The 24805-nt window shown below is 41.7% G+C and overlaps 1 protein-coding gene and 1 long non-coding RNA gene across 3 annotated transcripts; one reads left to right on the top strand and one right to left on the bottom strand.

The window, feature by feature from the left end:
• The first annotated feature begins 424 nt into the window (after nucleotides 1–424).
• LOC100700305 (coagulation factor XIII A chain) lies at nucleotides 425–10748 on the top strand. 2 transcript variants are annotated; one of them, XM_003452375.4, is made up of 18 exons: nucleotides 425–512; nucleotides 797–868; nucleotides 955–1060; nucleotides 1285–1461; nucleotides 2658–2906; nucleotides 3729–3847; nucleotides 3939–4046; nucleotides 4649–4823; nucleotides 7144–7282; nucleotides 7433–7536; nucleotides 7614–7702; nucleotides 7776–7929; nucleotides 8032–8141; nucleotides 8583–8748; nucleotides 8831–8985; nucleotides 9374–9510; nucleotides 9588–9693; nucleotides 10381–10748. In XM_003452375.4, the coding sequence occupies exons 2-18, from the start codon at nucleotides 821–823 to the stop codon at nucleotides 10423–10425; spliced, it is 2187 nt and encodes a 728-aa protein (XP_003452423.1). In that variant the 5' UTR covers nucleotides 425–512; nucleotides 797–820; the 3' UTR covers nucleotides 10426–10748. The 2 variants fall into 2 exon arrangements, with proteins under 2 accessions (XP_003452423.1, XP_019209099.1); XM_019353554.2 differs by having other exon boundaries at nucleotides 475–534.
• Nucleotides 10749–10846: 98 nt separating this feature from the next.
• LOC102082200 (uncharacterized) lies at nucleotides 10847–24078 on the bottom strand. Its single transcript, XR_269076.4, has 4 exons — nucleotides 23936–24078; nucleotides 23569–23684; nucleotides 13443–13519; nucleotides 10847–12245 (listed from the first exon to the last, which is right to left on the bottom strand). It is a non-coding gene; the product is annotated as an uncharacterized LOC102082200 (long non-coding RNA).
• Nucleotides 24079–24805: the final 727 nt, after the last annotated feature.

The following is a 24805-nucleotide window of genomic DNA, read 5'->3' as shown; positions in this document are numbered from 1 at the left end:
GCACGAACGAACGCTGCAAACCTGAACGAGCTGAAGCAACGCTGTGACCAGTGGACCAGAAAACAAAGAAAAAGGTGAAATAGAATCTACTTTATTTTGTTTATTTCATCTACTTTAACCATAGGATTCAATCACGTTAGCAGTTTTGTTTCTGTTGTTTTTTTTTCTTAAAAAATCTCTAAAATTGATGACGGTTAATTCAGTTTGTGCTGCAACTAAAATGTGATAATTTCTAATGGAAGTTTTGAATGGAGCCAGAGGTCAGCGTGACCTCCGCCCACTGTGGGTGCTACGACATGATGGGGTGGGTCAAGGCCACCTACTGGGTCATGAGCTGAGCTGTTTTAAAGTCAGGTTTGTGTTCAGTGCGAGTCCTCAGAAGTGATGGGAAACCCAGTGAGTGTGTGTGAAAAGAGGAAGTGTGTGTGGATATAAAGTGATGCTGAAGTCGACTCGATCGCCATCTGATCTGATCAGAGACGCAGCAGGACGAGCTCCTCTTCATCAGAGCGGTGAGCTGAAGCTCGAGCAGAGGTTGTAGCTGCTCCCTATACTCTATTCTCTTTATTTATTCACAGTGAAAATAATAATTATTCATATTTTAGATTGGAAATCATTCTTACATTATATTGTTATTATCAGTTTTTCTATTTACATTGTAAATAATTGTCGTCTGTCTAAATAATAGAGAGATACATAAGAATATATTCAATAATACGATGCTATTAAATATATCTACTCTGTGTTTATTCTTTCCTGGACTTTTTCTCTCTTTTTCTTCGACCACTAACCTCAGTGTAACCTTTGACCTGTGCCAACCATGACTGGTCCAACCGCTGAAACCCAGAAGGGGCGCTACGCCAAGCCGGTAGCCTCACAACAAAATTAACAGTTCATTTTGAATTTAACCAAAAATCGTGTTATTGCCTGACTTTTGACGGCTTTTTCCTCCAGCTGCCGACCTCCAACCTGTCATATTCAGATGACGTTTCAGAATTTGAACCTTTTGAAGGCGTTGCTGAATCTGAGGTCACTCCCAGAGCGTTTGCACCTGGTGGAGGTGAGACCTGCTTGCATCACCTGTCTCTGTGGACAGTTTACAGTGCACCTGCTCATTTCCAGCCCTGTTGTTTTACGTTAGCACCTTCTTTATTGTGTGGCGGCCCTTGCATTGTCTTGTTGTTGAGTACTCTGCGACGCTCTGAAGTGAGGAGCTGCTGTATTTCACCTGTCATGGCTGCCAGTCGATGACCAGCGTCCTCTGCTTTGTCCCCACCCCCTCAGTGTTGCTGGAAGCGCTGAATATCAACATGTGTCAGGACGTCAACAAGCCGAAGCACTACACCACCGACTACTACATGCAGAACCTGGTGGTGCGCCGTGGTCAGGAGTTCGTCATGCAGGTGACCTTTAACCGCCCGCTGGCTCCGGAGGACGACTTCCACATCGAGTTTGCGATTGGTGAGTTTGAATTCTGGGCTTCGATACTCTTCATCTGCTGTAGAGCTTTTTAGGCCTCAAACTTCTGTCCAGCGCCCTCAGATTTTTTAAAGACACACTGCACACCACGCTGAGATATGCAATGTTTTCACCTAACAGATGTTAACAGGACTTCTCTGAAAGTCACCTTGTTGGCATAAAAATACTATTTAACATCAAAACGTGTTATCGTTGGTATTTTTCATAGAAATAAAGAAATTGAAACAAATGTTGTAACAAATGTTCCAACAGGGTACTGACACAGTTTAAAATTCCCTTAATTTTTAAACATTTGGTGTCTTTTTACGCTTGTTGTGCGATATAAACCACTCCTCCCAGTATAAACCCATAAATAAAACCAGCATATTTCAGAGAATGCTCAGAGACGAGTGTGGCTCTGGTTTTGGTATTGTTGGGATTAGGGTAGAGTATTATGGTATTATGGTTTGCCTTAAATTGTATGATGGCAGATTATTTGTCTTTTTCCAGTTTAGTGAACAGTGAACTGTTTCAGACAGTGGTGAAGTTTCCTCCCGACCTGCTCTACCTACCTGAGCATTAACAGTGATCAGTAACACAACAACACCTGCAAATCAGTCCAATCGAGGGGATTTTTTTCACAGACAGTTTTAGTATCTCAGGTCCTTTTTTCTCATTTTGTTCTTCTACCTGGTCACAGTGTTGCTAATTAAAATTTTTCTGTAAACTGACAAATGCAGTGGGGTGGGGGTGGGGGGGTCTCTGTCAAAGTTCTCCCTCGTTAACCAATTAGCTGATGAAGAGACGCTCGTTAACAGTCGCCCACTGAGCAATCAGACGGCCGTCAGTTCATTAAGCAGCTTCACATTCGTTTGGCTGCTTAATTAGTACACAGCTCTCCCCACGGCCCGGCCATTAGGAAACACTCCACGTTAAACACACAACTGCAGAGCTGACAGATGTTCACACACATCTGGCCTCAAATACACAAACTGAAGTCTTAAAAATATAAAAATGTAACCTGTTTGACCAGGATTTTGTTTATTTTTATGTGTTTATTTTTATTGATGTAAGGCAGAAAAACATTCCATTTTATTTTTTTTTTATCACAATGAGAGATGATGCCACGTCTCTGTTGGAAATGAGATTTAAATCTCAGTGAGATTTTTCACCTGGATTAATAACGCCTTCTCCATCAGGCTCCGACCCCTCACCCAATAAGGGCTCCCTGATAATGGTGACCTTTGGTAACCGTGGCAGCGGTTCATGGTCAGGCCGGATTCTGCAATCTCAGGGTACAGCCGTGATGTTCGGCATCACGCCGAATGCTGCCGCCATTGTGGGGAAGTTTCAAGTGTACGTGGCCATCTCCACTGGCATGGGCATGCAACGCACCAAGAGGGACCCCACCACCGACCTGTACCTGCTGTTCAACGCCTGGTGTCCAGGTACCATTTCCTCTGTGTTTACTGCCCCCTGCTGGCAGACAGAAGTAAACATGAAAAAAATGATGAGAATAAGTGAAAAATGTGATTTTTTTTTTTCACATATGTAAAACAAGTTGGAATTCAATAAATCTAAATCCATTGCATAATTTGTCATAAATCTATCTACATGAAAGGGACCCTTTATAATAATATTAAAGGTGTGAAATATCTGTAGTATCTTTCTAATAAATTTGAAGTTTTCCAGAGTTTATCAGGGGTACATCATACCTCATCATACCATCGTAAATGTGTCAACTTTTTCAACAACTCAGAACATGCTCAGATCCCACTGTTCTCACTGATGACCTTGTTTACATTTTTAATTTATCGTCAAGCCTGTCATGATGATCTCTGATGCATTACTTGAGAAAGGAGCCTTACCCTCTGCTTTAAAATGCCGCTAGTTAAACCCCTTTAAAGAATTCAAACTAGCACACAAATATATTGAAGTCTTTGATACGACAGATCATAAAATCTACATTCACCATCGGGAGCAATGAGTTGTTTATCATCTGTGGAGATTAGGGATCAGTGAGGTATCTGTGGAGTTCCACAAGGCAGGCGTCTTGATCCCTTACTTTTCTCCTTATCCATGCTGCTGCTTAGGAACCTTATCAAACAGTACAACATTTGTTACCATATTTATGCAGATGATTATTTTTCTGTTGAGTTACATGATAATGAACTCTACATCTCTGTGTTTGACTGACATTTACAAATGGATATCACGATGCCTTTGTAGCCAAAATAAAGTTCTTAACAGCAAAGCTTTTCTGTTTGCAGACGATCACGTGTTTCTTCCTAATGAAGCAGAAAGACAGGAGTACGTCCTGAATGATGAAGGGGTGATCTACCAGGGTTCATCTACCTCTGTGACAGAGCGTCCATGGACATATGGACAGGTAAGTACAAAACCTCAATCACATACAAACCATAAAGTTATTTATTGAGTAATTCATTAGTTTATAATGAATTTGAATGCACTCTTTGCAGTTTGAGCGTGGCATTTTGGATGCCTGCATCTTCATCCTGGATACATCTCAGACGCCAATCTACGACAGGGGCAACGTTGTCAAGCTGGTCAGGGTGGGATCTGCCATGGTGAGAATACAGAGCCAGAGTACTGATTAACTGTGTCCGATAGGCATAGCAAAGGAAAAATGACCTCAAGATAACTATATGTAGTTTTTCAAAGATCAATAAAGCAATTTCACCCTTTCTTCTAGATGTTAAGGTGCAGTATCAGGACACAAAATTAGATTATTTGACCAAATACTACAAGAGATAAGCCAAAATATTCAATCAAGTGTGAAGATATTGTTGTAGTTTTGATGCAACCAGGTTTGGTTTTCCCCTTGCCTAGTGGGTTTTCTCTGGGTCCTCTGGTTCCAGTCTCGTTACATTAAGCTCTTGAAATGCACAAGGTCAAGAAGAATTAACGGGTTTTGGCGGTTAGATTGGGTTTTCACCAGATGCTGAACAAGTATATTTGTTACCTTTCAAACCCTTTCGTTCTGGCTTAACAAACAGAACTGAACATAAAGAAGTCACTGGTGCACCTGGTGAATGGTACAAGAATGGTTGCTGTAGGGTACAACCCCTCAGCAGGACCTGTGGGGTACCACCCCAGAGATGAGAAGTTGAATTCTTAAAAAAGAAAAGTCAGATATTTCAGCTGACCTTTGACCTTCCCATTCCTGCAGATGAACTCCCAGGATGATAACGGTGTGATGGTTGGGAACTGGAGCAATGACTATTCCTTGGGCAAACCCCCGACATCTTGGACAGGCAGCACGAAAATCCTGCTGCAGTACGCCAACACCGGAGTCCCGGTCTGTTTTGCTCAGTGCTGGGTCTACGCTGGAGTCTTTAACACCTGTAAGCATGTGCTCTGTTTACTTCCTCCCACCTGACCCCCTCAGAATCAGCTGACTTTTTACCACAGTAACTTTAGCATAAGATGTTACTGACATTCTGTGAATGCTTTTACAGGCCCTCAAACTACATAGGGGCGGGAACCAATTTGGTACTTGAATTATTTTCCCAGCATTTTTTATCCTTCATAACTTCATAAGTTTGGGAGCTATAAAACATTACATTTCAGGGCTGTAAACACAATTAATTTCTATTAAAAGCCAACCAAATCAATTTTACAATTACTTCAAGAAAATGATTTTTAAAAGAAAGCTAATTAGGCGTAAACATTAATGGAACAATAAACACTAAAGGAATTTTTAAAATGTAATTTCATAAAAAGACAATACTTTTCTGTAAATATACAAACTAAATAAGTATTCTTATGAACTGATAATTAATATTTTAAAAATACATAGGAACAGGTTTGTGGTTTGTAGAAGCTTCCATGTTCCTCCATCATGTTTGAATAGCGTGGCCGAGGAGAACATCTCCCATCTGACTAATATACATGGCTAGAGCCCCATAAGTAGTGTGCCAAAGGCAGAGGAGAGATGAAGTTGTCGGTGTTCATGAGCCATTGAGAGACATTTAAATCCTTCTCATAACATATAAAGTTTCATACCTATTTTATATCATCTGAGAAGGGTTCTCCTTTATCAAAGAAGCAAAAATCCAAAGTACGAGGTCAACGCCACCAACATCTCAATAAAATTTCATTCATTTTTTTCAGCTGAAGTCAGGGCTCTAACGACAAAAACATGCATAAACATGCTCATTTATTCCTGATATTATCACAATTGCTTATTGTCAGCAGATTAGACATGTGACCCTCGCGTCTCCGGACAGCTGACAAGAGCTGGCTAAATAACTAAAGCTAGTTATAAGCTAACATTAGTGTTAGGCTCAAGTATCCTAACACTCAGACTTTCACGCTGATAAATAGTTTGATTACATGATCACTTTGTATGAGAGTATATTCAGTAAGCATCAGAGTCCAGCAAAGTTGGATCCACTACAAAGAAAGTTTAACTAGCTCTGGCTAACAGGAGCTAACAGAGGGTAGCAGCAGCTAACAGAGGCTAACAGGAGCCAACAGAGGCTAACAGCCGCTAACAGAGGCTAACAGGAGCCAACAGAGGCTAACAGCCGCTAACAGAGGCTAACAGGAGCTAACAGAGACTAACAGCAACTAACAGAGGCCAAAAATGGTGGTGTTTACCAACAATTCAGCATATTCTCAACAACTCACCTCATTATTGTTGTCATCAGTCTGTGAGCTTCAGTGATGCTTCAGTGATGCTTCAGTGAAGCATTAACTTGTATCAGATTCCTCTCACAAAGTTTTACAGCCTCAATTTTCAGCCCATAAATAAAGGCAGACACCTCACCTGGCATTGACACCTGAGGTAAACACTGGACCTACAGCCTTCCACAGATAGGGAAAAACTCCAGGGCAGATCCAGATCCGGTTCAAACAGTAGAAACACTCTGGGGTACAGTCTAAATGTAATATTTTTGATTTATTTCTTTTACACACTCTACCTTTAAAAGTTCATATTGCCATATGAGATGGGTGGCAGCTTACCTATCACACACAAGTTATATGAAAGTTGTTCTGCTCACCTAAACTTTGACAGCAGGCTCATCCTCTTGCCATGAATCCTCCTGGAAATTTCAACTGGATATCTCCTGTACTTGAAGTTGTGAGGAATCAAAAATGTTGGAAAAAAGTAAGAAGCTAAATTTCAGACCATCCCTGTGTGAAAGTCAGAAAATATTCATAGTACGAAGGTGAAACTTTGCATGGCTTCACTTAAAAAGTTATGGTACAAAAAACATCTGCTGAGTTTGAGGGGTTCAGCTGGCAACTTTTACAGATTTATATGGAATAACTCTGCTGTTTATCCAACCACCAAAGACACCTAACGTGACTACAGTGACCACATAACACCTCCATAAAAAGACTCAAACTGAACACAAAGAGCTGGAGAAACAGCCACACTGAATGTTTTGTGCCTTTCTAAGTGAACTGTCATGCATGTATAATTACACATAGTGATGATAATGCATTTATTTTCATAAAGATTTGGGTCATTAAATTTACTTTGTAAAGTTTACTTGTACTGATCTACTGTAGAAAAATGTTGATTATGCAACCATTTTATTAGTCTGCACCACAGATCAAATTAGGCTGTGGCCCATTCAAGACACTGATTGAAATTCTGCAGGAACAACAGCCTGAATAAACAATGTGGCTTTTACATATTTCACACCCTTGCAGTCCTCAGATGCCTTGGCATCCCAGCAAGGGTCATCACCAACTACAATTCAGCTCATGACAACACAGGCAACCTGAAGACTGACCTCCTCTTCAATGCTGATGGCACGCCAGACAGACGCAACACCAGGGACTCCATCTGGTACCGTATCATAATTACAATATTCCTGTGTGTGATTCTTGGTTTGGGAGAGACTTTTACACCAGACACCCTTCCTGATGCAACCCTCCCATTTATTTGAACTCGAGACCAGCATTGGGAGTGCACTAGCTACGCTGCCTCTCTCTGCAGGAACTACCACTGCTGGAATGAGGTGATGACTAAGCGTCCTGATTTGCCGCCCGGGCTGGAAGGATGGCAGGTGGTTGACTCCACGCCTCAGGAGACCAGTGACGGTGAGACAAACAGATGAGCGCACAAATTAGGAAGCAACAGTTAAACAGAGAGTTAACAGGTCTGTGTATGTTTGTAGGATATTTCCGCTGTGGTCCAGCGCCGGTCATTGCCATTAAGGAAGGTCACCTGTGTTACCCGTTTGACTGCGGCTTTGTGTTCGCTGAGGTTAGCGAAGCATAAAAACCAATGGGGTTTATCAGCACAGAGTTTCACAATATCTTGAAAACTTTTCCTCCAGGTGAACAGTGACGTGGTCTTCCTCAAGAGAGATAAGTACGGTGATCTGACTCCCTTCAGAGTGGATAAGACTTACATTGGAGAGAAAATTTTAACCAAAGCTGTGGGCTCACAAGAACAAAACAACATCACAAACACCTACAAGTTCCCTGAAGGTAACACACACAGGGCATGAAACCCAACAAACAAACACAATTATAAATAAACTGAGTGAACTGAACTGAATCAGCTTTGATGTTTGTGCATTTTTATTACAGGAAGTGCAGAAAATGAGGCGACCATGGCCCGGGCGGAGGCGTACGGCTGTGAGAGGGATCACAGTGAGATGCCAGAGGATGACCTGTCTGTCACCGTCATCGTGGAGCCGGTAACACACCTGTCTGCTACCTTCACATTTACATTGTGCACTTGTAGAGCACAGTTCACTTTATTAGGAACACCCTGCTAATACTGGGTGGGACCCTGTTTGCCCTCAGAGCCGCCTTAATTATTCATGCAAGGTGCTGGAAACAGAACGTTTGGTCCATTTTGGCAGGATAGCGTCACACAGATGCAGCACATTAAGGACATCCCAAAATTGCTCTGTTACACTGAAATCTGTTGACTGTGGAGACCATTAAAGTACAATGACCTCATCAGTGCATGCCACGTGAACGAGGAGCCTTTTCAGCAAGGAAGGATCTCCACATTCTGATTTACGTCTTCACTTTGTCACCTTGAGCCAAAATGGCATTTAAAAGCATAGAAATCCTGAAGAGACCCAGAATGCATGTGACTCACGTGGCTCTCTCTCCATCCCCGTCTGCAGTGTGTTATAGGTCAGGATGTGCAGCTGGTAGCGACCTTCAAGAACCAGGGTAAAGTCCTCAGAAACGTGACGGCTCACCTGGACTGTGACATCGTCTTCTACACTGGAGTCGTGGCCAGTCACTTCAAAGACATTACCTTCGATGTGACTGTGCTGCCCTACCAGAGTGAGCTCCACGAGAATCTTGTTGTTTTAAAGTCTGAAGATTCGGTCATGAACGTTTTAGCACTTCTCTCTATGTTTTACAGGTTATAGTGTGCCATTTAAGATCCCAGGTTATGAATACCAGACCCAGCTGAGCTCTCAGACCTGCCTGCGCTTCATTGTGAGCGGACAGTCTGGTAACCTGCATGTGCTTGACCTAAAGGTGCTGGAGCTGCAGACCCCGGACCTCAAAGTGACGGTAAGGCCCACAAAGGTGGTGACGTGAACAAATAGGTCTAATACATGGCAAGGTTTTTTTCATAAGTCGATTATTTAGAACTATGAGTTGTTAAATATCTCCAACAAAAGGAGGTTAGCGACCAGAAAGTTGGATTTAAAAGTGGGAGGAGCTAAAACTGCTTTTTAGATAGACAATGTACTGAAGGGCTGTACCGAGGCCCGTGATAAGACAAAGAAGCATTATTTTGAACTGTGACGCATGTAAAGCTGCTCTAGTAGAGTCCAGGAATGAAAATGTGGATCTGGAACTTAGCAGAAGGGGTCCAGTTATATTTTTATCTTTTTCTGTGAAAGACTGTGCTGGACACACTTTGTAAAATGACTGTAACTTTGAACTCTTCCTCTAGTTGAACGGGGAGCCTCTGCTGAACCAGGAGATGGGTGTCAAAGTTGAGTTCACCAACCATTTCAGCTTTCCTCTGCGTGGTGTCAGTTTATCCCTTGAGGGAGCTGGGCTCATAGGTCCAAAGTCTAAATACTACAGGTAAACACGCCTCGGATGTTGTGTGGACTGACGTCGGGATGTTCTGTGTGTTTAACACTTTACTCTGTGATTTTCAGAGAGATTCCTCCTCAGGCTACCATCACCTGGCAGGAGACGTTCATCCCTCGGCTGCCTGGACTGCGTCGGATCACGGCGTTGATGGACTGCCAGGAAGTCCGTCAGGTAACCGGCACAACCTGACCTGTAGATTCTCACCATTAAAACCAGAACAGCTCCAGTTTCCTCCACCCGCCCTCTTACTTTCTTGAAATTGTTTAGTGTAGTTACAGGTTGGTGTCCTCAGAATATCCTCCCTGGAGCCTGCAGAGGGCGCCAAGACGCAGTGTTTTAATTTGCTTCAGACACATAAAAAACTGATTTGGACCATCAAACACAAGCACTCTGCTACTGCGTGCTGATTGGTCGGCTAAGCACTTGAGACAGGACGACAGATGTTAGTTAAACCATGTCACAGGGATTTTATTTACCATAATTCATTCATTGTTTATTTAGCAATTAATCATATTAGGCATCTGAATGCCTAATATGATTTTTTTTTTTAAATATTATTAACAAACTATAACTATTAGCAGGATCCAAACAGCTACAGTAAAACTACAGAGACTACAAATTTATAAACAGCTGCTCAAAGTAAAAGAATACAAAAACTCAAATATATAAACTCAAACTCAATCTTAGATGTTAGGATCATAGATCAACCATATTATTTAGCATTTTGCTAGGTTTTCATTATATTTCATTAATTTCTTATTCAGGATATCCTGCCTCGGTGGTGTTTTATATCATGAAACCTGTGAAAGTTTGTAACGACTGTTTTCATGACAAACTGATCTGTTTGTCTTTACTCAGGTGTCTGGATTTGTTGAGCTCAACATCCCTTACCCTGCAGAGTAATCACCATTTCCACCAATCAGCACCACTCCTGGATGAGTGGGCGGAGCCAAGAAAGAGCTCAAGTTACCGCTTTAATGATCATATTAACAAATCAGTTTTGAAGTACAAATGTAACTTTTTTTATTCCACAGATTTGGAGGTTTATACAACTTTTTAAGATCAGAGTTTTTCCACTTCTCTACTCTAATATTTGAAGCAGCTTTATTTCTTACTCAACGGGGCGATCGTGGCTCAAGAGTTGGGAGTTCGCCTTGTAATCGGAAGGTTACCGGTTCGAGCCCCGGCTCGGACAGTCTCGGTCGTTGTGTCCTTGGGCAAGACACTTCACCCGTTGCCTACTGGTGGTGGTCAGAGGGCCCGGTGGCGCCAGTGTCCGGCAGCCTCGCCTCTGTCAGTGCGCCCCAGGGTGGCTGTGGCTACAACGTAGCTTGCCATCACCAGTGTATGAATGTGTGTGTGAATGGGTGAATGACTGGATATGTAAAGCGCTTTGGGGTCCTTAGGGACCATAAAAGCGCTATATAAATACAGGCCATTTAACATCTGTAACTCCACCTTCTCTGCATGGCTAGAATAAACTACACTTTATGAAAATAACATAACAAATAAGAATCGTGGTTTCCAGTCGTGCTTTATTTGGCATATTTGAGAACAGATTTTACAAATCAATAAAATGTTAAGCCATATTTTAGATTCAGAAAATATCCATTAAAACAGATTTATAACATAAAAGCTACCAAATGGAGTTTAATATGAGCTTCATGGTTAATGAGATGTTTGGACCTCATTTCATTACCTTCATAATGTGTTTGATGATGGAAAGTTTGTGTCATTTTCTGTCAGTGGACATTTAAACTTTATCAGAAATAAGCAGTCAAAACAAAGAATCCCTGAGTTTTTAAAATTAGTCACCTATTAGTCACAAATGTTTTTCTGTCTTGTTATCAACTTTTTGAACAAACAAAACAAGTTTAAAGCTTCAATAATATTTAAAGGTAGAATAAGGTTTTGAGCTTTATCATTTACGACACAAATGAAAAACAAAACTCACTGCAGTGTCCAGTCTGTCACTCACCATTAAAATGATCATTTTCAGGTGATGAATTTCTCCCAAACTTTGACAAACTGACTGACAGTGAGCTGGATCTGCACTCTGACACAGGGAAACTCTGCAACCTCCAATCTGTCTGCTTTTTTACCCTCCTGACTGAAAACCAGTGATTTGACTCTTTGCTTTGTGCCTTGAATGCCTTTTAACAATGCAGATGCTGAATACTAACAATAAAAGCACATTTAAACCCATTGAAGTTGTCCAGTAATATCTTTGTTCACTAGAAATAAACTGAAAAGAAATGAGACTACAGGAAAGGAACCGCTCATTTAACTTTAGCACCTTTTTCTGGTTTCATGACTTCGCTCCCGTGTGTGCCCTCTCACACAGCAAACGTTTAATCATTGTCATATCTCTGCTGTGAAAATATTGCATAATCCAGTTTTCTTTAAAGACTCTGCTGTTTATTCTTAGCAAAAGCAGAAAGTTTTAGGTAGAAGTTGTTAGATAAAGATCTGCGTGGCCTCTGAGAAACCATCAGTTCTGTCAGGTCATGTCTCCAGATAAACATTAAACACTTAACACAGACAGGAAATCTCCCCTTTGGACAAACACTGGCCTCATTATAGCTGCTGCTCTTGTTTGTTATGTAACTACAGGTGTGTAGTACAGCAGACACACCACTAGAAGGAGCTGTTGGCTTTTTGTTTGGACCCCCGGTCCACAAACCAGCACATGGCTTTCACCTGTATCATTCAGCGGCCTCCTTCTGTAAGAAAAAATGGAAACAATGTTTCTTCATCCTTGCATCCATATTTTTGTTATAAGGACTTTTTCTAACAGCTGCTTTGAGCTTTGTTTTGCTGACAAAATGAGAAGTGGGTTGATGGCGTGTTATTGATCTGCATAGGTTTATAAAGAACTTCTGCTGAACTTCCAGAAAGCTGCTGCTAATGAAGACGTCCACTGCTGCTGAGTAAACTGCTTCCTGTGTCAGCTCGCATCAGCCTAATCAGTGATAAGACATACAGACTGTCCCGGTGATGTTCTGCTGTATTTTCTGTATGTCATGTGTGTAACAGCTCAGAGAGCAGTGTATACGCTGCATATCAGCATGATGATAACCAAGCTCATGTGAAGTGTCAGCAAAATACTGACAGTACAAATCATCCCTGTAGCCTGTGCAGAAGTGCTTCAAACCTGCATTCACCACCAGATGGCGATAGCTGTGGTTATAGAAACGCTTCTGACCTGGAAGAAGCCTACATCTTCACCTCTGTAAACGCTTTCCTGCTCAGTAACTCATTTCGGGTCACACTAAATAAAAACTTACTTCTAGTTTAAACATTTTGGTTATGCCACGTATCAAAAAGACGCAGCAGTTATGTCCTTCTTTCATAATCTCTGTGTGTGTTACAGCTAGCTGGAGCAAGTAAATGCGAGTTATCAAGGTAACATCATGCACACATTGCTCAGCAGTTATCTGCTGGGGGGATGATATAGCCACCTTGGCTCGTGTCATTAGGCAAAGGCTCAATAGGGGGTCCACGACCCTTGTAGGGACACTCCCAGTAGGGCTTAAAAATCTGTAAATCTCCACCAATCGTTCTTAAAACTAAAGAGAAGCTTCTCGGATGAGAGGTGAAACGTCTTCAAGAAACGTAAAGAAGTCCAGATACTTTTCTTTCCAAACTTCTGAGACAGTCACCAGATGCTAGAGAAAAGAAATGTGTCCCAACTGGTTGGCAGTGGTTCCTGAAGTGTGCAGAGAAGCTTTGGTTGGTACCAGATTACCAAAGCTCCCTATAGTTTTTCATGTTTGTCTGCAAATACTTGCTAACTTCTAGCTGAGCAGTATTACAAGTGGAAAACGTGACACAAAGGGGAAAAAAAGGAGGTTTGCCTTCAAATTAAAATTGGAATAATTTTGGATGCAGCCCTCAGGCATAACTTTCACTTCCCTTACCGTCAGAGGGTGGTGGGACACTGTTTGTAGAAAGGTCTGGCAATTCCATTCAAGCTGGGACTGCAGCAGTAGGCTAGCTAGTAAAGCAAAAACAAGGAAGCTTTTGTCAGCCACTCGAGGAATAATCATTTTTCCAAGTGCAACCAGCAGTTGTCTGATTGTTTCACACCAGTCTTTAGGCCTGTGTGGCAGTTAACAGGAGATCTTACTTTGACTTTCACTTATCCAAAATTGTGAATGTGTTAACATCAGGCGATTAGTGGCAGTGTGTCTAAAAAAAACTTCAATACAATTAGTTTTGTATCATTACCTTATTTACTAATGGATAAATCAATATATTTGGACATTAAATGGAAGTTAGCATCCTTAGAATCGCCATAGCTAGTGAGGAACCTATGCTAGCCAACTAGCATTTTGAATAGCAATAAAAGTAGCAACGAAAATACAGTTAACCAGGTAGCTGTAAATTAGTTATGCTGCATGAATCTGTTACTCATTTAATTTCCATTCTGCTTGGTGCACTTCATAAAACCAACCTTTACCTTTGGCTAATGTTAGCTAAAGGTAACTTTAGTTGGTGAAACATTACTTGACATCTAACATAACAGCTAGCTGGCTAAACAGATGGGCTGTGTGCAAAAAATGAAACTTTCTTCTGACAAACATTACCTAATGTTAGCCTAGTTACAAACTGCTTGACACCAAACATAGCAGCTAGATAGTAAATTTTAACTTGCTTGCTAAGTAGTTACTTTCATACCAACGTGTAAAACAAGGATTAGGATTTTTTGTTTTGTCCAAACATGAAATATGTGTTGTCCTTGCATTTCTTTGTTGGATGATGTTAGTGACAGGTAGCTAATGTTAGCTAGTGTTGCTTACTGTACCCATTTTTGAGTTTCCTCTCTGCTTGAATCTGTGTTAATAAAACACAAACACAGAAATAACACAAGCAATTTAATGGCCAGCATTGCCTTGTTGTGAGAGGGCCTATTACCAAAATCTTGTTTTAAATTTAACTACACGATATAAGTCGTTGGAGGGTGGGGAACCCGCTATAGTCGATATTCTACTTCAGATTATGTCTCCATAAACTCATTAGCTAAGTTTGACATGCTATGAGGTTAGAGTGCCACAAATGGATGTGGGCTACTGTCCTCTAATGTCATATAAACATGACTGTGTGTATATAGAGTTTCATTCTTCACTCTGCGGCCACATAACAGAAATCACTAATCAAGATGAAGACGTTTATGGCTATAAGAAGTTTGCAGGAAATTTTTATCAGTTTTAAATCAGCTGTAAATGAGTGTGAACCAGCTATAAATGAATTGTGTAACCATGACGTGTGTGTGTGTGTGTGTGTGTATGTGTGTGTGTGTGTGTGTGTGTGTGTGTGAGGACTTTTCATCAGTAGTTAAGTTTGAGACATCATTTAATCATTTAGGTTTGGAGTGAATTTGTGGGTCCTCTGATTATTGATCTGAAGTGTTTTTTTCTAATCTAACATGACGACATGTGATATGTTGTAAGAATAAGGAAAGTCTGCTGTAAATGAAACTCAGTTTATAGAAGTGATATAAAGACAAGTGAGGACCTAAAAATCTTTACACGTTACACATTACACCTGAAAACGTTTGTTTGTTTGTTTTAGCTTCAGTGCTAGTGATGAATGTAGGTCATTGTACTTTTAAGTCATGTAAACACAGGTAGTGACACACCCTACCCCCAACTCTGACAGCAACAGGTGAGCAGTTGTCATAGTAACTGTATCTAAAGTATCAGCATCACAAAACTGGTTGGTCCAGATCAGGCTAAAACACAAACACACACGTTTGTTCATCTATACTTTAGAGGACTTGACACTGTCACAGTTACATTCCCCAACCTGAAGCCAAAGCTGACTTTGAAATTTAACCCTTAAGCTTCTCTCTAATGTGCAGACCTGCAGGAGGACTTACCTACATGTTTCATTTTTTATCCATGTTTGGAAACATGGATAAAAAGCTTTTACACTTCCGTACAGTGAATGATTTTATCTCAAATGAGAGGTTAAAGGAGACATTACTGAAGAAAGTATTATTAACACAGAAGCACCGAGCATTACAGTCCCTCTTGTGTCCACGCAAGGCTTCAAAAGCAAATCAATCTGTATAGACTCTCCTGTTTAAATGTTTAAATTTAATGCAGAAATGATCATATTTACACCCTTCAAGAGTCATTTATGCTAACTAAGTTATCACCTCATGCTAATTATCACTGCAAGCTATTACCTCATGCTAACTAAGTTAGCAGAGGTTGTCCAGATATAGCCACGTCTTGTTTCAAACGTCCGGTCTGAAGTTGCTGAAAATACCAGGCTAATGCTAACACAAAATGGTGGTTGAGCAGTCAGTTGGTGTTTACAGCTAGTTTTTCCCCTTCACAGCAACAGTCAGTACAGACTTGAACTTTCCTTTCATGGTCTAGTAAGTTTAACATTAAACGTGCTTCCAGTGTTGGTCCACTAAGTAATTCTCTGGGATGGTTGGCTTTGTCCGTCCCAGTTTTGGTGTAATTAATCTGTTTCCCAGCACTTCTTAGCACCTATCTGTGTTGCTAACCAAGCTAGCTGGCATTAGCTGTGGTGCTCTTACTTCTCTAACTGTAAAGGTGGAAAACAGTGATGGCTAACTGCTAAACTTGAAGTTTAAAATAGATTTGTTGAGCTAACAGTAGCCACATCCTTGTTTTACATACTGTTGCTAGCTTAGATCCAAATGTGATCACTTCAGGATTAAATAAGCAACATGGTGAAATCAGCCTCTCAGGCTTTCACAGACTGATTGCACAGAGGCCCAAACAGGCCACTGAGTTATAGAGCAACAGCAGCTTGTAACCCTCGGTTTGCAGCTTTTAAGGTGCTAATAGCTACATTTGCATGACACAGACTGTAGATTGGGTTATTGAGCCGCTTGTTTCGCATGTAAACAAACTGTAGGTGCCGGCATCCTGCAGAAAACTCAGGTAACATGAGAGCTCAGGATGAAAGCAGAATCAATGGGTGGATATTTATATGTATTTCCAAATGTATAAAGTATATTTGGGTGTGTTTTGTGTTTGTGTGGGTGGCTGCTGTGCTTTCACAGGTGATGTGATGCCTTTAAGAGAAATGAGTTTGTCAGCCTGCTGGAGATGCACGCGGTAGACTCTCTGTGGCAGAGCAGGGCAGGCCTTGAGCTGCAAGGCAAACAACTGTTACCTACAAATCATCCGTCACTATTGGAAACCGGTTTTTCACCCCCCCCCCCCCCTCTCCTCTCCCTGCTTTCTCCCCCTCCACACCTCCTCCCTCTCTCCCTCTCCTACTGCAGAGCACATGTCTGAGCTTCATGTTGTTGGAGTTTCTTTGCGTCTGCAGTCATTTCTCTGCTGCGAGGTGAGCGTGTGCGACATGTGTTTGTTGTGCAGCCGGTTGGGAAACAGTGTGAGACGGAGCAGCATGTGCTTGTCATCCCCCCACACTGCCAACAGGTGTTGGCTTCATGTGACTGCCTGCCTGCCTGTCCAGACAACGCTCCAATGAAGAAAGAGGAGGAGGAGGAGGAGGAGGAAGAGGAGTGTGTAAAGTTTCATCAACAACAACTGTGTCAGCTCGCAGTGGCTGTGCAGCTCAGATCTCCTCTCTCCGGCTGCTCGGTCGAGCAGGGATGCCTCTCCTCCTCCTCTCGCGCTCCGCTGGATGAATGGATGAATCCAGCCTTTTGTTGCCGATGGTTCGTTCCTTGGCAACAGCTCCATGGTTACAGTCCAATAAATAACATCACAGTCCTCGTCTGCGTCCCTGCGTTTCAGGCTGGGATGCAGGAGCAGAGTTAAACTTTGTTCTTCTTTTACTGTCATCCCACAAAAAACAGTAAAAGAACAAAAGTCATTCAATGTTTCTCTTATTTGATTAAACCTGAGGTGAAATTTAAAAGTCAAACTCATTCAGAAGCTTTAATATTTTTATAAAGTTGGCAGCAAATCTGGACAGACAGGATACAAATTAAAGCAGAGATGTTGTAAGACAGCGAGCCGAAGCACTGTAGGATCCTGAGCGGGTTCATCAGCAGCTACGTGGTTAAAGTTTAACTTCCAGGGGAACAAAAGCTCTTTATAATCGATTTTTGGGCCAAAATGTTTTCACTGGTGATTCTTTACATACTGTTTTTATTCAATAGACAATGTGCTTAAAGTTAAAATGATCACTTGAAGATAATGTTGGTCTCCCGCTGAAGGGAAGCAATGCTTCCCCTGTTCAGTATCCCACTTTAACATGTTAGCTTACAAACATCTGTGAATCAGCACTAAATGCATAACAACAGAGGCAATCTGCAGTTCAGGTTCTTCTGTTAATACAGTTTGTTAAATGTCTAATGTTAATGTTAAATGTAGCCAAATTAGCTTTAAATAAAAGCTTTGTTTTTGCTAATGTAATCAAAGTGTGGCTCCTTTGGATACGGGTGGGTCCAGTTTCATCTGGTTCAGTGTCTGCTTGCGCTAAAAAACCACGAAACTATCTGAGAACTATCACGTGAATAATGGCTGCATCTAACTAACCAAGCTTAATGTGCAGAGATACAACTCTCAAAACAATTAATTAATTACATTTAAAAAATTAATTAATCAATTATTAGCATCTTAGCTAGCAAACGTTTAATCAACAATACTAAAAACAGTAGAAAGGAGAAACTGACTGACTGATAGATAAAAACAAGGCGACTGATGCTCACGCGGCTGTTTTTTCACTTCCCAAAGTTGCATCCCGACTATCAAATGATTGCACCCTGCTAACTAAGCTAGCTAGTTGTTGATTACATTAGCTTCATCTGCTGTATCTCCGCTTTTGTTCATCTACTGATATTAAAAACTTCCGTGTTTAGAAATAATCCCCAATCACACTTTAAACTAAATGAAAATGCAATTACAAAACAACCAGTTTGTCTTCCAGTAAACAAATCTGGTAAAATGGCCCCAAGTGTAATTATTATCCTGCTAACAATCTCTGTTTCACATCATCAGGGATAAACACTCAGAAAGTTGAAGGCAGAGAAAAACAGGTGAGGTGGGAACGTGCATGTGGGAAGCTAATTTTAAACCAAAATGACAAAGTTTATCATGGAAATCTGTGCGTGTGTGTGTGCGTGTGTGTGCGTGCGTGTGTGTGTGTGAGTGTGTCTGTGTGCGTGTGTGTGTGTGAGAGGAATGGGTTTGTGTATGTCAGCAGATTAATTTGAATTGAAAAGTGCCCAGTTGAGGTGAAAAGCAGTGATTGGATTAGTGATGTAATGTCATTATCTGCTTTCAAGGCTCTGTGTGTGTGTGTGTGTGTGTGTGTGTGTGTGTGTGTCCTAGTATTTCTCATGGTGTGGGGACAGACAGCTGCACACACAGTCACATCACTTCCTTTCTGTCCTGATAAGGTAAACTTGTCATTTGTCTTCAGGGAGTAATGCGAGTGAACGTGTGCTGTGAAGTGATGCGAGTGCTGCGAGGCCTTAATGAAATGAAACGGAGGCTCCTGCTGCTCCTGTGCATGTTTCAGCTGTCAACACAGCACTGACCTCTTCCTGCTTCTCTATCAGACTCATCGCACTCGAGCGCCGTCAGCCACATAACAACAAAACCACATGCAGGATTACATGAGGCACTGATGGTGGTGCATGTACCAGTGGCAGCCCCTGCTCAGGAGGTAGCGCAGGTCACCTGCTAACTGGAAGGTCAGTAGTTCGATCCCCTGACGTGGCCTTAGGCGAGATACTGAATCCCGAGTTGCCCCCGTTCCCTCCGTGTGAGTGTGTGAAGGACCCTCGTAGTAGGAGAGCTCAGTTTGTTTCGAGGGACACTGTTTCCCTTTGAAAGTCTTGGTTGAAGCAGAAAACCAAACTTTTCCAGTTTGTGTTGCACTTCTTCAAGTTTTGCGACCACTCGCTGAGCAGTTTGCAACGTTTGCAGACACGTGGATGTGTGTCTCACTACAGTCAGACATTTCCTTTAAAACCATACAGCTGCCATTCGTCTGGCTCAGTGACGGATGAAAACGTGCTGATTTCCTCGTGTTTCCTCTTCATGCGAGTAAAAGCTGATGCACTTCCTGCGTGTTCCCTCTGAACAAACCAGTACTTGTTGATAATGGTGTGCAGAGATGAGGCTGTGCTCTCTTTTTGTGTCTGTGCGATAAATAGAAAACAGCAGCAGCAGCAGTGGACCGAACTCGGACTAAATTTAAACCCTCATTGTTAAATTTAGTGCGAGCAGCTCGACTACTTGCTCGCTCTCTCGCTGCATTCCTGCCAGCCCTCCATCTCTAGATACAGACAGACCCCTCCTCCTCCTCCTCCCATCATCCCCTGCAGGAGAGAGGAGCACACAGCCATCTCTCCTCCCATCACACCCCTCCTCCTTTTTCTCCCCTGCAGCCGAGCAAGAAGAGCCTCTCTGACGGTATCGGGCTAGTTCAGCCTGCTACTGATGATGATGACAGACAAGACTTTGGGTGTTTCCCTACTCTCGTTCTGGGTGAATCACTTTATCAGGAATGACGGAATAAATGATTCACGTGGAAATCATGTGAAAATGTGAGTTCAAAAAGAAGTTTGAGGAATTTTCCTGTGTGGACACCCTCTGTGGATGAGCGAGTGGACCTAGAGCCCAGAAGGGGGAAGGGTGGGCAGCTCTGTGCAGTGAGGAGAATAACTCCTGCTGAAAGGAAAAGCCATGCTCGTTTCCTCTGGGAATCTGGTTCAGGTGATGAATCAGCATCTGCTGAGCTTCAGGAGATTCTGTCTAACTTAAACCTGTTGGTGTTAAAACTGCCCCCTGACGTCCTGAGAGGGAAACTAAATGAGCCCAGCCTACCAGCAGAAACAGAAATATCAAAAAGCTTTTCAATTTCTACTTTTGTCTGATGACCTTTATTCTAATGCAGCATTTATGTGGTTTTCTTTTAAAACCAAAGAACGTTCTTGGATCCATTCTTAGTGTTCGGTCTACGTGCGCCTTTCTATTAATTACTGTAAATAAAAAATGGAACAAGCTGGATGTTTGTGAAATAAGAGGCAGCTCCATAGCACAGGTACACTCTTGTTTGTTTTCCTTAGAAAATGATACTCATTACACTTATTGTCCCACTGCTGCCCCACCTCCAGTGCCATCATGTCACAACAGTTTAAGGGCCACTGCTTTAATACATCAGCCCCACCCAACATACCCCAGAGGAGGTACATTGTTCTCTGAGGTCCTTAACAGTGGAGTGATTTGCACAAAGGTCAGTGCCGCCTTGAAATCGCGGAGCAGGTTTCTGTAGTGGAGAGTTTCAGCCTCATAAAGTTCAGGCTCTGTGAGGGTTCAACTCTGAGCACTGAGTGTCAGAGATCGCTCGTGTTTTATGACCTTTAGCTTGGTATGAAGCGCGATGCTCCACACACTGTATGTAGCCAACGTGATGTCAACCACTGATTTTGGAGGCTACGTTTTGAAGCCTCAGAGTTTGTGACGGTGCCATTGACGGTGTAAATCGTGGACATAACCACTGTGGAAGTGCCTAAAAACCTGCATTCTGTCTGAGAGCCACCAGATGGGGATAGCTGTAGTTTCGAAAAGATTTCCAGTCCTGTACAAGTTTATGGAAATACACTTTTTTTTTGCTGAGACACTCACTTTGTGTCATATTGAATAAAATACTGAGCCTGTTTCATAAATTTAGATCATACCATGTTTCTAAATGGACGATTATCTTTTTCCACGGAACTGCAAGCTCATTGGCTGATGAATTGTCAGTCATAAGTCACTAACCTAATCTTCCTCATCACATCTGGATTTTTCCTACCAAGATGGCTCAAGCACAGTGGGTCACACTATAACTATCTCCATATTTTACAATGGCTTTAGTTGGTATATTGTTTTCTTGGAGCCGGAATGAGCATATTTGGAAAAATAATGGACTGCTGAGTCATTAGCTAATGCTAGCTAGCTTTGTTTGCTAGCTTTAGCCATAAAGTGCATGGTTATATCACACTGACACAGATACCCGCTAATAACATTTCCATTCATATACATTACCTTTATTAGGAAGAAAAGAAGCTATGGTTCGTTAGCTAAATTTGTTAAGTTATGTTACATAAATCTCTCACTAATAGTCCATTAGCTTGAAAATCTCAAGCTAACCCACTAGCCACCAGTGTTGCCAACTTAGCGACTTTGTCGCTATATTTAGCGAGTTTTCAGACCCCCTTAGCGACTTTTTTTCTAAAAAGTGACTAGCGACAAGTTACACAATGTAACTCCACCAGTGTGCCAATTTCATGTCACTTTTGCCAGTCCAAGCCCAGATAAAGGAGTAGGGTTGGAATTGTGACATTAAAAAAAAAACAATAATTGCTAAAAGACATTTAATTTGTAGTTGTAAATAAATTCTAAATGCATTTAGGACGTTTTTAACTCACTTTATGTCGCTTCCATGATGTTATTTTTCTCTCCTACAAGGTAGGTTACAATTACATTAGCATGACCAATTATGCAAATTAGGTGATGACGTCATTTAGCGACTTCTAGCTACTTTTAGGACAGCCAATAGCGATTTTCCTTACTGAGGAGTTAGCAACACTGCTAGCCACATCAGCCCCAGTATTTTGGATTAATTAAGGTAAGATATGTTAGCATAAGATAAGTTTTATTTATTCCATCTTCAAAAAATAAGTTTTTTTTTACATGGTTAGAAATTAAGCTAAAGACTACAAAAATCCTTAATGAGTAGAATGGCATGTAGCTCATAAGGTAGAACGCATACCACAGAACTATCGTAATAGTCAAAGTAAACACAAAATTAAATAATTTGTTTTTAGGTGTATAGTTTTGCTGTGCTGCATAGCTTGTTATTGTTGTATTGTTGTATTGGTCCATGTTAGCAGACAAGCTAGTGTTAGCTAGCTGTAATCAGAAACTCTCTCATTAGACTGAATGATTTTGAGCATTTGGGTAAAACTAGCTTTCTTCTGGCTAATGTTAGCCAATGTTAGCATACCTGTTACACCAGACAGCTTGCTAACCCATGTAGCAGTTAGCAGGCTAACTTTAGTTTGAGTCCTGACTAAACTGTAAGATCAACAGTAAATTTCTGGGATTAAAAAGTACCAGTATGATATTATCTTCAGGGATTTTGATTATGAGCCACGAAGTTATAGCCATCAAAGCAGATTCAAGATGAGCTACGACACTCTGAACTTCATGTCTGTATAAAATTGAGCTTATTTGAATAAAAAACGTTTTACTGTGAAAAACAAGTACTCTACCCATAATCCTAAATCACTGTTGCCATAGAAACTTTTAAACCCATGAATTTCTGTTTGCTTTGTGACCGTGAAACTTCAGAAGCAGCCCAGGCAATGATTACAGCCAAGAATAAAGCACCGTGCTATAATGATAGCTAGCAGTGCTATCAATATGACGCATTACTGAAGTTACATGACATTTTTCAGTAACACAGTAATGTAACATGTAACTGTACTACATTCAGGTCTCCTCATTTTCTTAAATCACCATGGTGATGGCTTTAAAGTGTCTTTGGGCTGGTTAACATCTTCTTTTTTCTTTATGTTGTGAGTGTTGTGTTGACACTTACACATCTTATATGTGTCCTCATTAGGACAGGGGTCTGTGTGAGCGAGCCTCAGGTTTATACTGGTAACTGTAGCAATGCATTTCAGACCATATTACAGACTCACACCAAAGTAACGAGTAAGTGGAAAGGGTTACTTTCTCCAGGAAGTCATTAAGTAACACTATGCACTACTTTTAAAAAGTAATATCTCACCCCAATACTGGTAACTAGCCTACACGCACACATACACAACAAATAATGAAGAGGATTAAAAGTGCCAAGGTGAATGTGAGAGTTGCACTGCATTGTGGGAGTAGTTCCTTCAGCTGTAAAAGTAATCATGTACACAGACTTTGCCTCTTTTAGTTACTCTTTTTTGATCCAAATCAAACTTTTTGTGTTCATGATTCACCTCGTGGCTAGTTGGCTTCATTTTAGGGTTACACTTCGAATGTCAGGACTTTCTTAAGGGTTTTACTTCCAGAGCCTCCCTGTAGAGCTCTGTACCTTCAGTGTTTATTCCTGTGCTGGGCTGCCCGATGGTTCGCTCCGGCTGAGGTTATTCGTGTGTGAGGATGTAGTGGGGTCTCGAGGCACTCGGGAGCTCACATAAACGTCACATCCTTTAGATTTTCATGGAAAGTTGACACACAGCATCCACAGGGAAATCAGATTTAAGTTTACAATACTTAAGAAATAGAAACAAAGAAGCATTTAACTCATAATCAGTAGACTCAGTGCATTGGAGTTCTTTGAAATGAACTTTAATGTGAAGTGAAAATGTTTTAGTTTGTAATTTTACATAATCCTGTCCAAACTAAAACATGTGCATGTTGAAAATAAAACATGGGATTATTGAGTTTGAGCTAATCACCACTATCGCGGGTCACATGACTCCTGCTGCGTGTCCATGGATGGAGCACAGAGGTACCTGCACGTGATTTAGTTCGACTTCAACGTCTTTATGTGAACTTTCGAGTTTCTCCCCCACGCGCATTTCTTCGCTTCATCCCGGAAAACAAAGTGACTGCTTCACCAACACCTCCCTGGAAACGGTAGCACAGTCTTCCACAGCCACCTCCCCAGCTTCTGGCTGACCCTATGCATCCTCCCTCTTTGAAATCGCGTGCAGAGCTCTCGCGATAGATGAGGCAGCTGCGCGTGTAGCGTGTGTGGGTTTAAAAGGATGGTTTCTTATCTTTTTAGCCCCCGAAACTCCGCGTAAATGATAAAGGAGCGGCGTAAAAGCGGGTTTCTTTGAGAGACTCTGAAGCGAGGCAGGAAACGAGGGGACTTTCTGGCTGTGAGAGGACACGCTGGGTGAAAATGTCAATACTTTGAGGAAGAAAGTTGCTTAAAAGTGAATATTTCCGCGCATTAAAGCAGAAATCCGCAGCGCACGCGAGTTAAATTGCGCACCGCGAGGCCTCTGCGGACTTTTGAAGTTTATTTTTTGGTTTCAGAGCTCTCAGGTGGGATCGTTTCCTGTTCCATCACGGCTGGAATAAGTAATCCAGTAACGGCTGTCCGTGTGTCTGTGCGTACTGACTGAGATGCTTGGTGGCCACGTCCCCTTGGAAACTGGAGACAACACGTGATGAGCTTTACTTATCAGGTTTAGCGAGAGAGTGTGCGCAAGAGCTACAGAGAGAGAGAGACCGAGAGAGGGAGGAAGAGGAGGAGGGAGCTGGGAGTTAAAGGAGTTTAAAGTATAAAACATCTCCAAAGCGACATTTTCCTCTCC

This window comes from Oreochromis niloticus, linkage group LG9 (assembly GCF_001858045.2).
Source record: "Oreochromis niloticus isolate F11D_XX linkage group LG9, O_niloticus_UMD_NMBU, whole genome shotgun sequence".
Classification (NCBI taxonomy): Eukaryota; Metazoa; Chordata; class Actinopteri; order Cichliformes; family Cichlidae; genus Oreochromis; species Oreochromis niloticus.
This window is presented reverse-complemented; position numbering and strand designations above follow the sequence as displayed.

Bases quoted from the DNA above. Each gene is read 5' to 3' on its own strand.
- LOC100700305 (XM_003452375.4), top strand. From the start codon at position 821: ATGACTGGTCCAACCGCTGAAACCCAGAAGGGGCGCTACGCCAAGCCG. The intron at 1,061-1,284 runs GTGAGACCTGCT...CCACCCCCTCAG, and splicing joins AGCGTTTGCACCTGGTGGAG to TGTTGCTGGAAGCGCTGAAT. The intron at 4,824-7,143 runs GTAAGCATGTGC...ACACCCTTGCAG, and splicing joins CGCTGGAGTCTTTAACACCT to TCCTCAGATGCCTTGGCATC.